At 49.9% G+C, this 14510-nt stretch overlaps 1 protein-coding gene across 1 annotated transcript in view; it reads right to left on the reverse strand.

Annotated features, from left to right (window-relative positions):
* The window catches only part of APC2 (APC regulator of WNT signaling pathway 2), a 46827-nt gene that overhangs the window by 14157 nt on the left and 18160 nt on the right, over positions 1 to 14510 (reverse strand). Inside the window, 2 exon segments of the mRNA XM_029614072.1 lie at positions 350 to 737; positions 8626 to 8700. Of these exon segments, the coding sequence (XP_029469932.1) occupies positions 350 to 737; positions 8626 to 8700 (463 nt within the window).

Below are 14510 nucleotides of genomic sequence, written 5' to 3' on the forward strand. Positions count from 1 at the left end.
ATCTGCAAGCTACAAAGAACCCTCAAATCTACAAGCTTCTTGTGGGGTTTTAAAATTGTCCCCATTGTTACCTACTAATTCAACTTTATAATCCATTTACAATTCAGAAACTATTCTAGTCTCTATAGGAAAGCCGTTCCATGTATCTACTACCCTCTCAGTACAGAAATATGTCCTTAGATTACTCCCGAGTCTACCCCCCCTTTCACCCTCATCTCATGACGCCTCATTCTAGGGGTTTGTGCCAGGAAAACGTTCCCTCGACTGCAGCTCAGAACTGCCCATTCCGTCCCATGGGGGTCCGGTGGTTTGTCTCACCCCCTTCCCTGTTAACTTCCCAGGTACCTACCAGAGTTCCCATCCAGCTCCCTTCCACCTCCGCTGTCTTTATTCTGCATCTCCAGCCAGTCCCAGCAGGTCTCTGAGTAGGAGCGAACCTGCTCCAGCACGTGCAGAACCCTCATCTCCTTCTTGGCTTGCCCTTCATCCGGCTGCGAGAAGACGATGTTGTGCAGAGCTGCGTTGGCGCGCATGCGGGAATCCTTGCTGCTGCTCCCAGCAGGAGCTGTGGCATCCCGGTCCGTGTCATGCAGGATTTGGATCAGGAACGGAAGGCAGCCGGATTTGCGCATGGCGATACAGCTGTCCTGTGAGCTGGACATGGCAAGCAGGGTACGAGACATGTCCTCCTTATCTCGTGTCGCCAACATAGACAAGAGCCAGAAGACAACCTCCACCTGAGGATCACATCAGAACATAAGAGCATAAGGATTGCCAAGCGGGTCAGGCCAAGATCCCATGGAGCCCAGCATCCTGCCTCCCACGGTGGCCAATCCAGGTCACAGGTACCTTGCAGGTGGAGATGGTATCCCTTTGCTCAGTTAAGGATTCTGCATATTTTCAGTGCGTAAAACCCAGGGGGTGTAAGAAGGGACCAGTGGTTAGAGATCAGGATCGAGAGGCAACATCCCTAGGTGCTCAGTGTCTCACAAGCACTAAATAAGAGGAGTAGCAGCACTAAATAGACTGCATCTTGGCCCTATTCTCTCTTTTGATGTTATTCTTAACTTCTCTTCTTTTTGTTGTACTCAATTTATTTATTTATTTAATTTTGGAATATATCTGCAACTGTTATCCTGGCCACCCTGTTATTAAAATTATCTATCCCATCAGTACCTAAGGAAGCTTAAGGTCTTTTTGCTTTTTCTCTTTCCTACCCGAGAGACTGAGGAAGGGACAGAAGAGGCTGAGGAGAGCGGGAGCTTAGTGTTTGGGAGAGACCCAGGGAGGAGAGAAAACGAGAGCCACCCCTGGGGCTGTGGTGAAGATGTTGACTAGGGGATGGCAGCAAGGCACTGGAGGTGGGGGAGGCTGGAGCGCTGGGGGACAGAGATTGAGAGGAGTGAAGAAAGCGGTGGCCGCCTTCTCCCCTCTGGAAGGAGATGAGAGAGGCAATGAAGGATGATCCTGGGGTTAGGAGGCAATGAAGAGGAGATTGGGAAACTAAGGGGAGGGGGGAGGGGGTAAGTCTCCATGGAGTATTGCTGTTTGGTTTGTATCGTGCTGCGCACTTTGAGGACAGATCTCTAATGGAATGATAGACTTTTAAAAGCCCATGTGAATAATGATGGTCATCTGCAGGGGAGATTGTGGATATTCTTTAACTTTTGGCTGGTGACTTGGGTTTAAGTGTTTCATTGTTTTTAATGTTCACTGTATTTAATGCTTTTCTGTTTAGTCTGATTTTGTATTTATTTGTCTAACTTTAATGTTTTATCTTACACTTGAATATTTTGTTGTGAGTCACTTAGAACAATGGGCAGCGTGGCATACAAATGTTTTAATAAACTATTAAATACTGATCTACCTATTAAAAAAGGGAAACTGCCTGCTCCACTTGTGTTTGCTGCTAAATGCAAAACTGCAGCCTATTGGAGGAAACTGTCCGTGCCTTCATTGCTGCCATTAACTAAATGTGGGTGGGAATGTATATTATATGGGGAAATGAACAGCCTCGCGGAAGGACGCCTTAGATTCATTTTTAAGTATGTGGGAACCATATGTCAAATGGTGTCGTGATAACATTTGAAGAGTTTGTTCGTTTGGATATGAATACAGTCACTTCTAGGTGGTACGCTGTTATTAAGAAGCAATCGTGGGGGGTTGGCATGGGGGTGAGGATGGGAGAGGGGGAGGGTGGTGGTAAAAAGGATTCTTTTTGTGAAAATCTTGAACCATGGGTCCCGCCTGTTTTTCCAGGGATGACATTTCTGGAACAACATGTTTATTCCTGTTTTTTTTTTTAGCATACTGGCTGCTTCAATACAAATGTAATTATGTTAAAAAAAAAAAAAAAAAGTATCTCTCCCTGAGTCCATGCTTCAGGTAATTTACATAACTAACATAGTGGATGACGGCAGAAAAAGCCCGAGCGACCCATCCCGTCTGCCCCATTACTCCTGCCCACACTACTAAGCTTTTAGGATCTCCTTTTCCAGGACATTTTATTCTCTCTCTCATTTGTACCCCCACAACTTAGCTCACGCCCAGCTCCTGCCCAGCTTCCCATTTCAACCAGAAGGCTTTGGAATAACCTCCAACTGCTGCCCAGGACTGGTGGGGCTGTTGCCCAAACATCTGGTCTCTCAGGTCCTCTGCTTAACCTGCCACTTAGGCCTGGCGCTGCATGAGCATAAGAAAATTATTACTTACCTGCTAATTTTCGTTCCTGTAGTACCATGGATCAGTCCAGACAGTGGGTTATGTCCCCAATCCAGCAGATGGAGTCAGCACAAGCTTTGAGGGGGCGTATCCATATATACTACTACCCCCTCTGCAGGAGTTCAGTATCGAGTATATCAAAGCCAGAGTAGAAACCCCCGAAGGATCAAGTTTGTGGAAACAGATAATGAAAACAATTGTAACCGCAACAAGTAACTGCAAACATCCTACCAACTTGTAGGGAGCTGTGAAAAACAGCGAAAAGAAACGACTGTGAAGACACAGAACACTGCAAGCAAGAAGAGCAGAGCTGAGCAGGATCAAGAACCCAAACGCGGTGGGCGTCTGGACTGATCCATGGTACTACAGGAACGAAAATTAGCAGGTAAATAATAATTTTCTTTTCCCTGTACGTACCTGGATCAGTCCAGACAGTGGGATGTACCCAAGCTTCCCTAAATCGGGTGGGGTCCTGCGAGGCCTGCTCGGAGAACCTGCTCGCCAAAGTGTCCAGAGACTGAAGAGGCGAGGTGCCGCCTGAGAACGTGTAGAATGCGCTACGATTCCGGGTGGGGGAGTCCGACCCGCCTCAATGTAGGAAGCAGCAATGCCGGCCTTCAGCCATCTGGCAATGGTAGTCTTCGAGGCCTGAGACCCCTTCTTAGGACCGGCCCAGAGTACGAAGAGATGGTCAGAGGTCCGGAACTCATTTGTAGCCTCCAGATAGAGGCGCAGAGTGCGCTTGACATTCAAGAGACGGAGAGACTTCGGCTCTGAGGAAGAGAAGGATGGCAACTCCACCGTCTGGTTCACATGGAATGCAGAAACCACCTTCGGAAGGAAGGAGGGAACGGTGCGAAGCGAAACTCCAGAGTCGGAGAAACGGAGATAGGGCTCTCTACACGACAGAGCCTGCAGCTCCGAGATGCGTCGAGCGGAACAGATGGCCACAAGAAATACAGTCTTGAGAGTGAGATCCTTTATCGTTGTGCTGTGCAGCGGCTCAAACGGTGGTCCCGACAGGGAGCAAAGCACAAGGTTAAGACTCCAGGAGGGACAAGGGTCCCGTAACGGAGGACGCATATGCTTGCCACCCTTGAGAAAACGAGCAAAGTCAGGATACTGTAGAAGAGAGCCCCCATCGCTCAACAGTGAACCAAGGGCGGCCACCTGAACCCGTAGTGAATTATAGGCGAGCCCTTTTTCCACCCCCGCCTGTAGAAACTGAAGGATCTGAGGTACAGAAGCCTTAGCGGGTCTCGTGGCCTGGGTGGTACACCACAGCTCGAACACCTTCCAGACCCGAACATAGGCCGATGTCTTTCGTGCCCGCAATAGCGTGGATACTACTGCCTCCGGGTAGCCCCGACGCCGGAGGCGGCGCCTCTCAAAAGCCAGGCCGCAAGACAGAAGAGTTCTGCCTGCTCGAAAAATACCGGGCCCTGATGTAGGAGCTGGGGGAGGTGCCCCAGCCTGATTGGCCCGTCGATCACCAGCTGTAGCAGGTCCGCAAACCTGGGTCGCCTGGGCCATTCTGGGGCGATGAAAACCACGGTCCCCTGATGGCTTTCTATTCTGCGGAGCATCCTGCCCACCAGGGGCCATGGTGGAAAAGCGTAGAGCAGAAGATGTGGCGGTCTCGGGAGGCCCAGGGCATCCACTCCCTCCGCGCTGCGCTCTCTCCGGCGACTGAAGAAGCGTGGAGCCTTGGCGTTGAGAGCGGACGCCATCAGATCCAAGTGGGGGGCCCCCCACCGATGGACGAGAAGTTGCATCGCTTTGTCGGAGAGAGACCACTCTCCGGGGTCCAGCAGTTGACGACTGAGGAAGTCCGCCTGGACGTTGTCCACACCGGCGATGTGCGAGGCCGCTAGCCGGACGAGATGACGCTCCGCCCATTGCATCAGCAGCGCCGCCTCGAGCGCGGGCTGCGCGTGCCTCCTTGTCGGTTGATGTAGGCCACGGTGGTAGCGTTGTCCGATAGGATTCTGACTTCCCGGTTCCGAAGAAGCGGGAGGAAATGTCGCAGAGCTAGCCGGACCGCTCTGGTTTCCAGACGGTTGATTGACCACTTCGCCTCCACCGTGGACCACGTCCCCTGCATGGCGCTTCGATCGCAGACTGCACCCCAGCCTGCTAGACTGGCATCGGTGGTCACCACCACCCAATTTGGCAGATCGAGGGACACAAGCCCAAGGTACAAGGTCGATGGTGGACCCCATCACTCCCAGGAGTTGCAGGTAGTCCCAGGAGGTGGGCTCTGGTAACGCAGAGAACCGTCGTGTGTGATCCCGCAAGGATTGAGCTTTGTTCTGGCGCAGAAAAACTTTGCCCAGTAGGGTGTCGAAGGTCGCCCCCCAAAAAAACCCAAGCGTTGCGAGGGCATGAGGGAGCTCTTGGAGAAGTTCACTACCCATCTCAGGGAATGTAGAAACCGTACTACTCGAGTCACCGCTGAGCGTCCATGATCGAATGACTTCGCCCGGAGGAGCCAATCGTCCAGATAAGGATGAACCAGGATGCCCTCCTTCCGGAGAGCTGCCGCCACGACTACCATGATCTTGGTGAAGGTGCGCGGCACCGTCGCCAATCCGAACGGGAGAGCCGTGAACTGAAAATGCTGGTCCAGAATTTTGAAACGAAGGAAACGGTGGTGGTCCGGGCGGATGGGAATGTGCAGGTAGGCCTCTGTTAAGTCCAGGGAGGCGAGGAACTCCCCCCGATGCACCACCGCAATCACTGACCGGAGCGTTTCCATGCGGAACCGAACGACTCGAAGGGATTTGTTGACTTCCTTGAGGTCTAGGATAGGCCGGAAGGAACCGTCCTTCTTTGGTACGACGAAATAGATGGAATAGTGGCCCGAGCCCACCTCTCCGAAGGGCACGAGCGCAATAGCGCCTATCTCCCGGAGTCTGTCCAGAGTCAGCTGCACTGCTCCTCTCTTGAGGTCCAAGCCACAGGGGGAAAAGATGAACCTTCCCTGCGGGGGGCGGACAAATTCCAATGCGTAGCCGTGTTTTATGGTATCCAGGACCCACTGGTCCGAGGTGATCCGTGCCCACTCCGCGTAGAAATACGTTAGTCGGTCCCCAATCTTGGGGACAGGGGAGTGGGCGAGACTGGCATCATTGTGAAGACTTGGTATAGGGGTTCCCGGTTCCGGGAGTAGTGCGTGCGGGCAGACGCCCGCGAAAGGAGCGCGACCAGGGCTGAGACCTGGGGGCGGATGACCGGGAGCCCGCCTGTCTGTATCCCCTGTAGCGCCGTTGCGCTCTGGCTCTGGTCTGAGAAGAAGAAAATGCTCTGGATGGTCGAAACCTATCCTCCGGCAGCCGATGAACAGCGTTCTCCCCCAGGGACTTGATGATCTGGTCCAAATCCTCCCCGAAGAGGAACTTGCCCCTGAAGGGAAGAGAGCCCAGACTCGACTTAGAGGACGTATCAGCCGCCGAATTGCGTAGCCACAGTAGTCGTCGTGCTGCCACTACCGAAACCATGGATCTTGCGAGGACCCGAAAAAGGTCGTACGAGGCGTCCGCCCCATACGTCACTGCGGCTTCTAGCCGATCTGCCTGGGCAGCCTCATCGGACGGCAGGTTCTGAGACGTGAGGAGTTGTTGCACCCAAAGGAGACTAGCCCGCTGGGCAAGCGAACTGCACATCACCGCCCGCATACCCAGAGCGGAGACCTCGAAAACCCGCTTAAGGAAAACTTCCAACTTACGATCCTGTGTGTCCGCAACGCCGCACCTCCCGTCACTGGGATAGTCGTCCTCTTCGTGACCGCCGACACTGCGGAGTCCACCTTTGGGACCTTGATGAGGTCCAGAAAATCTTCGGGGAGCGGGTACGGCTTTTCCATAGCCCGGCTGCTCTTCAGGGAGGCCTCCGGGGTGTCCCATTCCCTGGTGAGAAGTTGTAAAAACGAGTCATGAATGGGAAAAGCCCGAGCCCTCAGCCGGAGTGCCGCCAGGACAGGATCTCCCTTCCTTGAAGAAGTGACGACAGCGGGAGCTACTGGGGCAGGCGGGTCTGGTGGCGGGTCCAAATCTAATTCTTGGATGATCTGCGGGATGAGGTCGTCCAGCTCTTCCCTCTGGAAGAGGCGTAGGGTACGCGGATCATCCCCCTCCTGCGTGCCGTCCCCTTGTCCCCCGTCCGAGAGGTCAAGTCCATGTCCCGCTGGGTCTGGCACCGCCCCCACTGCCGCGGGCGTGGATCGGACCCGGGTAGGAAGGCGGGAGGCCCCCACTCCCGGAGGGTCGGGGGGGGCCGGCGTCGAGGGCGACATCCGAGGGATCTTAGGAGGGAGGGGTCCCACAGGTGCTTCCAGCCCCTGCAGATAAGCGGTATGCATGAGCAGGATAAACTCCGGAGAGAACCCCGGCCTGCTCGGGTGCGCTTCGGGGGCGGCGTGGTTCCTGCTCCCTGGCTCTGAGTGCTTGGTTCCTGCACCAAAATCGGGGGAACACCCCTGCTGGTAGAGTCCTCCAGGGATCCGTTCTCCCTCGTGGCCTGCGCCTCAGGGCGCTCAGAATGTAAAATGGCCGCCGTTCCCGCCAAAAATGGCGGAGTGGCCGGCCCGCGCCGCCCGGGCAAAAAAGAGAAATCAGTCAGGGACTGTGAGGTACCTTCCCCCCCGGGGAGGCATCGTGCACAGATGCCCTCCCGGGAAATCCGGGACCCCGGGTCTCCGCAGGCCGCACAGCGGGACGGCCGCGGCATCGGGATCGCTGTAGGAGAAAAGAAAAAGCCACGGGGGGGGGGCCACGCGCACAAAAGCGCCGCTGCGGGGGGGCCCGGTCGGCCCGCACTGCCCGCTGTCCGAAAATAGAGGAGGGTGCCGCGGGGGGGCCTTCCCGGCCACACGACCCGCCCCAGACATCTTTCCCTAAATGGCTCAGCAGCCCATGAGGAGCTGTAAAATGGCCGCGGGTGAGGGAGTAAAGAGCGAAGAGGCCGGCTCCACCGGCTTTCGCGGGCACCGGGGGCTGAGCTGTGAAGGAAAAAACTACAAAGGAAAAACAAACTTACCCCTGGCTGCAACGAGAAATAAACAGCAAGGCCGCAGAGAAGAGACAAGGAAGATAAGCCACTCCCCAGAAGTTGAAAGAACTCTGCCTTTTTTTTTTTTTTTTTTTTAAACTTAATACAAACTTGATCCAAACTTGATCCACAGAAAAAGACAACAACAAGCCATAATCAAGCTAGAAAGTGAAGAAAAAGGAAAAGGAGGGGAAGCCTGATTCCCCTACTCGCATCTGCTGGAGTCAGAAGATACTGAACTCCTGCAGAGGGGGTAGTAGTATATATGGATACGCCCCCTCAAAGCTTGTGCTGACTCCATCTGCTGGATTGGGGACATAACCCACTGTCTGGACTGATCCAGGTACGTACAGGGAACGGGGCTTGACGGTTTGAGAGTTTATTTACGGCGCGCTAAATATGCATCTCTAAGCACAGTACAAAAACCAAAGTAATCGCCAGCACCGGCGACCCCACCAGGCAAACCCAGCTGCCAGCCAATTCTGTGGTCCCATGTCTCTGATCTGTTCCTAACTTGGGATGCATCGGATGTCACTGTCTGCTCCCCCCGAGGCCACTCTTCAGTTGTTTGTGCTACACTTATTCTTTCCGGATCAGCGTTAGGGAAGAGTGGGTGCTGCTGGAAGTGCTTATAGAGACGTTTTATCATGGATAAGAGCAATTCTTCCTAACAAAACTGTCACTTTCTCCAATTGATTTTAAAAACATATTTAATATAAGATGAGGGCCTGAACCTGGAGTACTGATACATTTTGCTATCGGTTCACAGTTTCCGCTCATGAATCACTTGGGTTAGATCCCATTCGCCATTCCCTGCCCTGCCCCTCCCCTCCTCACACTGTCACAGCACCGTACCTTGCTTTCTGCTGCTCCGGCTTCCTCCTCGTCGTGCGTAGAGCTTGCTGGGCCCCCATCACTCTCTGGACTCTCCTGTTTCTCAGATATTGACAGAAACAGAGAAAAAGGCATGGACTCAATTCATTGCAGGCAGCCTGGCCACCAAGGAACCCAACCTTTAGTGCTCCCATACTGGTGCAGCCTGCCAGACCCACAGGGATCCCAGGGGAATACCATTACGGCAGGGGTGGCCAATCTGTGGCTCTTTCCCTCCTGGCCACGTGGCAATGAGCAGCACTGCAGAGGACAGGAGGAGAGGGTCTGGAGCAGGAAGCACAATAGAATAAAGCAGGGAGAAGAGACATGCTCCAGCCCCTCTTACCCCTCCTGACCTCACAGAACTGCCGGATGCTCCCCTATGAGGAAAGGCTGAAGAGGTTAGGGCTGTTCAGCTTGGAGAAGAGACGGTTGAGGGGGGATATGATAGAGGTCTTTAAGATCATGAGAGGTCTTCAACGAGTAGATGTGACTCTGTTATTTACATTTTCGAATAATAGAAGGACTAGGGGGCATTCCATGAAGTTAGCAAGTAGCACATTTAAGACTAATCGGAGAAAATTCTTTTTCACTCAACGCACAATAAAGCTCTGGAATTTGTTGCCAGAGGATGTGGTTAGTGCAGATAGTGTAACTGGGTTCAAAAAAGGTTTGGATAAGTTCTTGGAGGAGAAGTCCATTAACGGCTATTAATCAAGTTTACTTAGGGAATAGCCACTGCTATTAATTGCATCAGTAGCATGGGATCTTCTTAGTGTTTGGGTACTTGCCAGGTTCTTGTGACCTGGTTTGGCCTCTGTTGGAAACAGGATGCTGGGCTTCATGGACCCTTGGTCTGACCCAGCATGGCAAGTTCTTATGTTCTTATGTTCTTATAAGAGTCAGGCTGAGTCTTGCACTCATTCACTCACATTCCTATAGCACGCAGATTATGTGCCCCCGTCCCAAGGTATAAGAGTCACGCTGAGTTCTGCACTCAGTCCTCACATCCCTTTAGCACAAAGATTATATGAACCCAACCTCAGGTATTAGAATCACGCTCAGTCGTCCACTCATTCACTCACACCCCGTGGCACACAGATTATGTGCCCCCGTCCCAAGGTATAAGAGTCACGCTCAGTCCTGCACTCATTCACTCACATCCCTGTAGCACACAGATTATGTGCTCCCCAGCTATAAGAGTCTCGCAGTGTCCTGCACTCATTCACTCACATCCCTGTAGCACAAAAATTATGTGACCCCACAGATATGAGTCATACTGAGTCCTATACTCATATACTCACATCCCTGTAGCACACAGAATATGTGCCCCCTCCCCATATATAAGGGTCACGCTCAGTCCTGCACTCATTCACTCACATCCCTGTAGCACACAGCTTATGTGCCCCCCAGGTATAAGAGTCACACTCATCCTGCCCTCATTCACTCATGTCTCTGTAGCATGCAGATTATGTGCCCCCCCAGATATGAGTCATACTGAGTCCTATACAAATTCACTCACATCCCTGTAGCACCCAGATTATGTGCCCCCGTCCCCAGATATATGAGTCATGCTCAGTCCTGCACTCATTCACTCACATCCCTGTAGCAGACACAGATTATGTACGCCCCCCCCCCCCCCCAGGTATAAGAGTCATGCTGAGTCATCCACTCATTCACTCACATCCCTGTAGCACACAGATTATGTGCACCCGTCGCCAGGCATAAGAGTGACGCTCAGTCTTCAACTCATTCACTCACATCCCTATAGCACACAGATTATGTACTAACCCAGGTATAAGAGTCTCGCTCAGTCCTGCACTCATTCATTGACATCCTGTAGCACACAGATTACGTGTCCTCCCAGGTATAAGAGTCTTGCTCAGTCCTGCACTCATTCATTGACATCCCTGTAGCACACAGATTATGTGTCCTCCCAGCTAAGTCCTGCCCTCATTCACTCACGTCCCTGTAGCACACAGATTATGTGCCCCGCCGGTACAAGAGTCACACTGACTCCTGCACTCACTCACTCACATCCCTGTAGCACACAGATTATGTACGCTCCCCCCCCCCCCCCAGGTATAAGAGTCATGCTGAGTCCTCCACTCATTCACTCACATCCCTGTAGCACACAGATTATGTGCACCCGTCGCCAGGCATAAGAGTGACGCTCAGTCTTCAACTCATTCACTCACATCCCTATAGCACACAGATTATGTACTAACCCAGGTATAAGAGTCTCGCTCAGTCCTGCACTCATTCATTGTCATCCCTGTAGCACACAGATTATGTGTCCTCCCAGCTAAGTCCTGCCCTCATTCACTCACGTCCCTGTAGCACACAGATTATGTGCCCCGCCGGTACAAGAGTCACACTGACTCCTGCACTCACTCACTCACATCCCTGTAGCACACAGATTATGTGTCCCCCCAGGTATAAGAGTCACACTGATTCTGCACTCATTCACTGACATCCCTGTAGCACACAGATTATGTGCTCCCCCAGATAAGAGTTATACTGAGTCCTATGCTCATTCACTCACATCCCTGTAGCACACAGATTATGTGCTCCCCCAGATAAGAGTTATACTGAGTCCTATGCTCATTCACTCACATCTCTGTAGCACACAGATTATGTGCCCCCGTCCCCAGATATATCAGTCACGCTGTGTCCTGCACTCATTCACTCACATCCCTGTAGCAAAGAGATAATGTGCCCCACCAGGTATAAAAGTCATGCTGAGTCCTCCACTCATTCACTCGCATCCCTGTAGCACACAGATTACCGTATGTGCCCCCGTCCCCAGGCAAAAGAGTGACGCTCAGTCCTCCACTCATTCACTCACACCCCTGTAGCACACAGATTATGTGCTACCCCAGGTATAAGAACATAAGAACATAAGAAATTGCCATGCTGGGTCAGACCAAAGGTCCATCAAGCCCAGCAACCTGTTTCCAACAGAGGCCAAAACCAGGCCACAAGAACCTGGCAAGTACCCAAACACTAAGAAGATCCCATGCTACTGATGCAATTAATAGCAGTGGCTATGCCCTAAGTAAAATTGATTAATAGCCATTAATGAACTTCTCCTCCAAGAACTTATCCAAACCTTTTTTGAACCCAGCTACACTAACTGCACTAACCACATCCTCTGGCAACAAATTCCAGAGCTTTTATTGTGCGTTGAGTGAAAAAGAATTTTCTCCGATTAGTCTTAAATGTGCTACTTGCTAACTTCATGGAATGCCCCCTAGTCCTTCTATTATTCGAAAGTGAAAATAACCGAGTCACATCTACTCGTTCAAGACCTCTCATGATCTTAAAGACCGCTATCATATCCCCCCTCAGCCGTCTCTTCTCCAAGCTGAACAGCCCTAACCTCTTCAGCCTTTCCTCATAGGGAAGCTGTTCCATCCCCTTTATCATTTTGGTTGCCCTTCTCTGTACCTTCTCCATCGCAACAATATCTTTTTTGAGATGCGGCGACCAGAATTGTACACAGTATTCAAGGTGTGGTCTCACCATGGAGCGATATAGAGGCATTATGACATTTTCCGTTCTATTAACCATTCCCTTCCTAATAATTCCTAACATTCTATTTGCTTTTTTGACTGCTGCAGCACACTGAGCCGACGATTTTAAAGTATTATCCACTATGATGCCTAGATCTTTTTCCTGGGTGGTAGCTCCTAATATGGAACCTAACATCGTATAACTACAGCAACGGTTATTTTTCCCTATATGCAACACCTTGCACTTGTCCGCATTAAATTTCATCTGCCATTTGGATGCCCAATCTTCAAGTCTTGCAAGGTCCTCCTGCAATGTATCACAGTCTGCTTGTGATTTAACTACTCTGAATAATTTTGTATCATCTGCAAATTTGATAACCTCACTCGTCGTATTCCTTTCCAGATCATTTATATATATATTGAAAAGCACCGGTCCAAGTACAGATCCCTGAGGTACTCCACTGTTTACCCTTTTCCACTGAGAAAATTGACCATTTAATCCTACTCTCTGTTTCCTGTCTTTTAACCAGCTTGTAATCCACGAAAGGACATTGCCTCCTATCCCATGACTTTTTAGTTTTCGTAGAAGCCTCTCATGAGGGACTTTGTCAAACGCCTTCTGAAAATCCAAATACACTACATCTACCGGTTCACCTTTATCCACATGTTTATTAACCCCTTCAAAAAAATGAAGCAGATTTGTTAGGCAAGACTTCCCTTGGGTATATCCATGTTGACTGTGTTCCATTAAATCATGTCTTTCTATATGCTTTACAATTTTGTTCTTGAGAATAGTTTCCACTATTTTTCCAGGCACTGAAGTCAGGCCCCTGGAGCCTTTTTTAAATATTGGGGTTACATTGGCACCCTCCAGTCTTCAGGTACAATGGATGATTTTAATGATAGGTTACAAATTTTAACTAATAGATCAGAAATTTCATTTTTTAGTTCCTTCAGAACCCTAGGATGCATACCATCCGGTCCAGGTGACTTGCTACTCTTTAGTTTGTCAATCTGGCCTACCTCATCTTTCCGGTTCACAGTGATTTGGTTCAGTTCGTCTGACTCATCATCCCTGAAAACCATCTCCGGAACTGGTATCTCCCCAACATCCTCATTAGTAAACACGGAGGCAAAGAATTCATTTAGTCTTTCTGCAATGGCCTTATCTTCCCTAAGAGCCCCTTTAACCCCTCTGTCATCTAATGGTCCAACCGACTCCCTCACAGGTTTCTTGCTTTGGATATATTTTAAAAAGTTTTTATTATGAGTTTTTGCCTCTATGGCCAATTTCATTTCAAATTCTCTCTTCGCCTGTCTTATCAATGTTTTACACTTAACTTGTATCCGAAAAGGAAATGTCACTTGTATTTAATCACCGATCCCAAAAAATTCAAAATGATAATTATCATCAATTGTATGTGATTTTAGTTAAACCGCATCATCAAGCCTGACGGCGTGTGCTCTATATTTCAACTCGAGAACCGCCCGGTCTTCTAATCATTTGCGGCAAAATTAGATCTTTGTCAAAATCTTTTTTCTTTAGCTTTTTCTATTTTTCTTTAGTTTTCTATTAGTTTTCTCAAATGCATATTCATTATATCTTACATATCAACCTTTGGTCTTCTATTCAATAAGCACTGCTGATGTCAGAATCTTTTAATTCAAGCTCAACATACGGCCGAATAGAAGACCAAAGGTTGATATGTAAGATATAATGAATATGCATTTGAGAAAACTAATAGAAAACTAAAGAAAAATAGAAAAAGCTAAAGAAAAAAGATTTTGACAAAGATCTAATTTTGCCGCAAATGATTAGAAGACCGGGCGGTTCTCGAGTTGAAATATAGAGCACACGCCGTCAGGCTTGATGATGCGGTTTAACTAAAATCACATACAATTGATGATAATTATCATTTTGAATTTTTTGGGATCGGTGATTAAATACAAGTGACATTTCCTTTTCGGATACTGTGTGTTGTTGTGGAAATTGTCTATTGTTCTTTTTGATACGTTACACTTAGCTTGACAATGCTTATGTTTTATCCTATTTTTTTCAGAAGGATCCTTCTTCCAATTTTTGAAGGATGTTTTTTTGGCTAAAATAGCCTCTTTCACCTCACCTTTTAACTATGATGGTAATCATTTTGCCTTCCTTCCACCTTTCTTAATGCGTGGAATAGATATGGACTGCGCCTCTAGGATTGTATTTTTAAACAAGGTCCAAGCCTGTTGAACACTTTTAACCTTTGCAGCTCCACCTTCAGTCCTGCACGCATTCACTCACATCCCTGTAGCACACAGATTATGTACCCACCCCACCCCAGGTATAAGAGTCACTCTGAGCCGTGG

Source organism: Rhinatrema bivittatum, chromosome 8 (assembly GCF_901001135.1).
Source record: "Rhinatrema bivittatum chromosome 8, aRhiBiv1.1, whole genome shotgun sequence".
NCBI lineage: Eukaryota > Metazoa > Chordata > Amphibia > Gymnophiona > Rhinatrematidae > Rhinatrema > Rhinatrema bivittatum.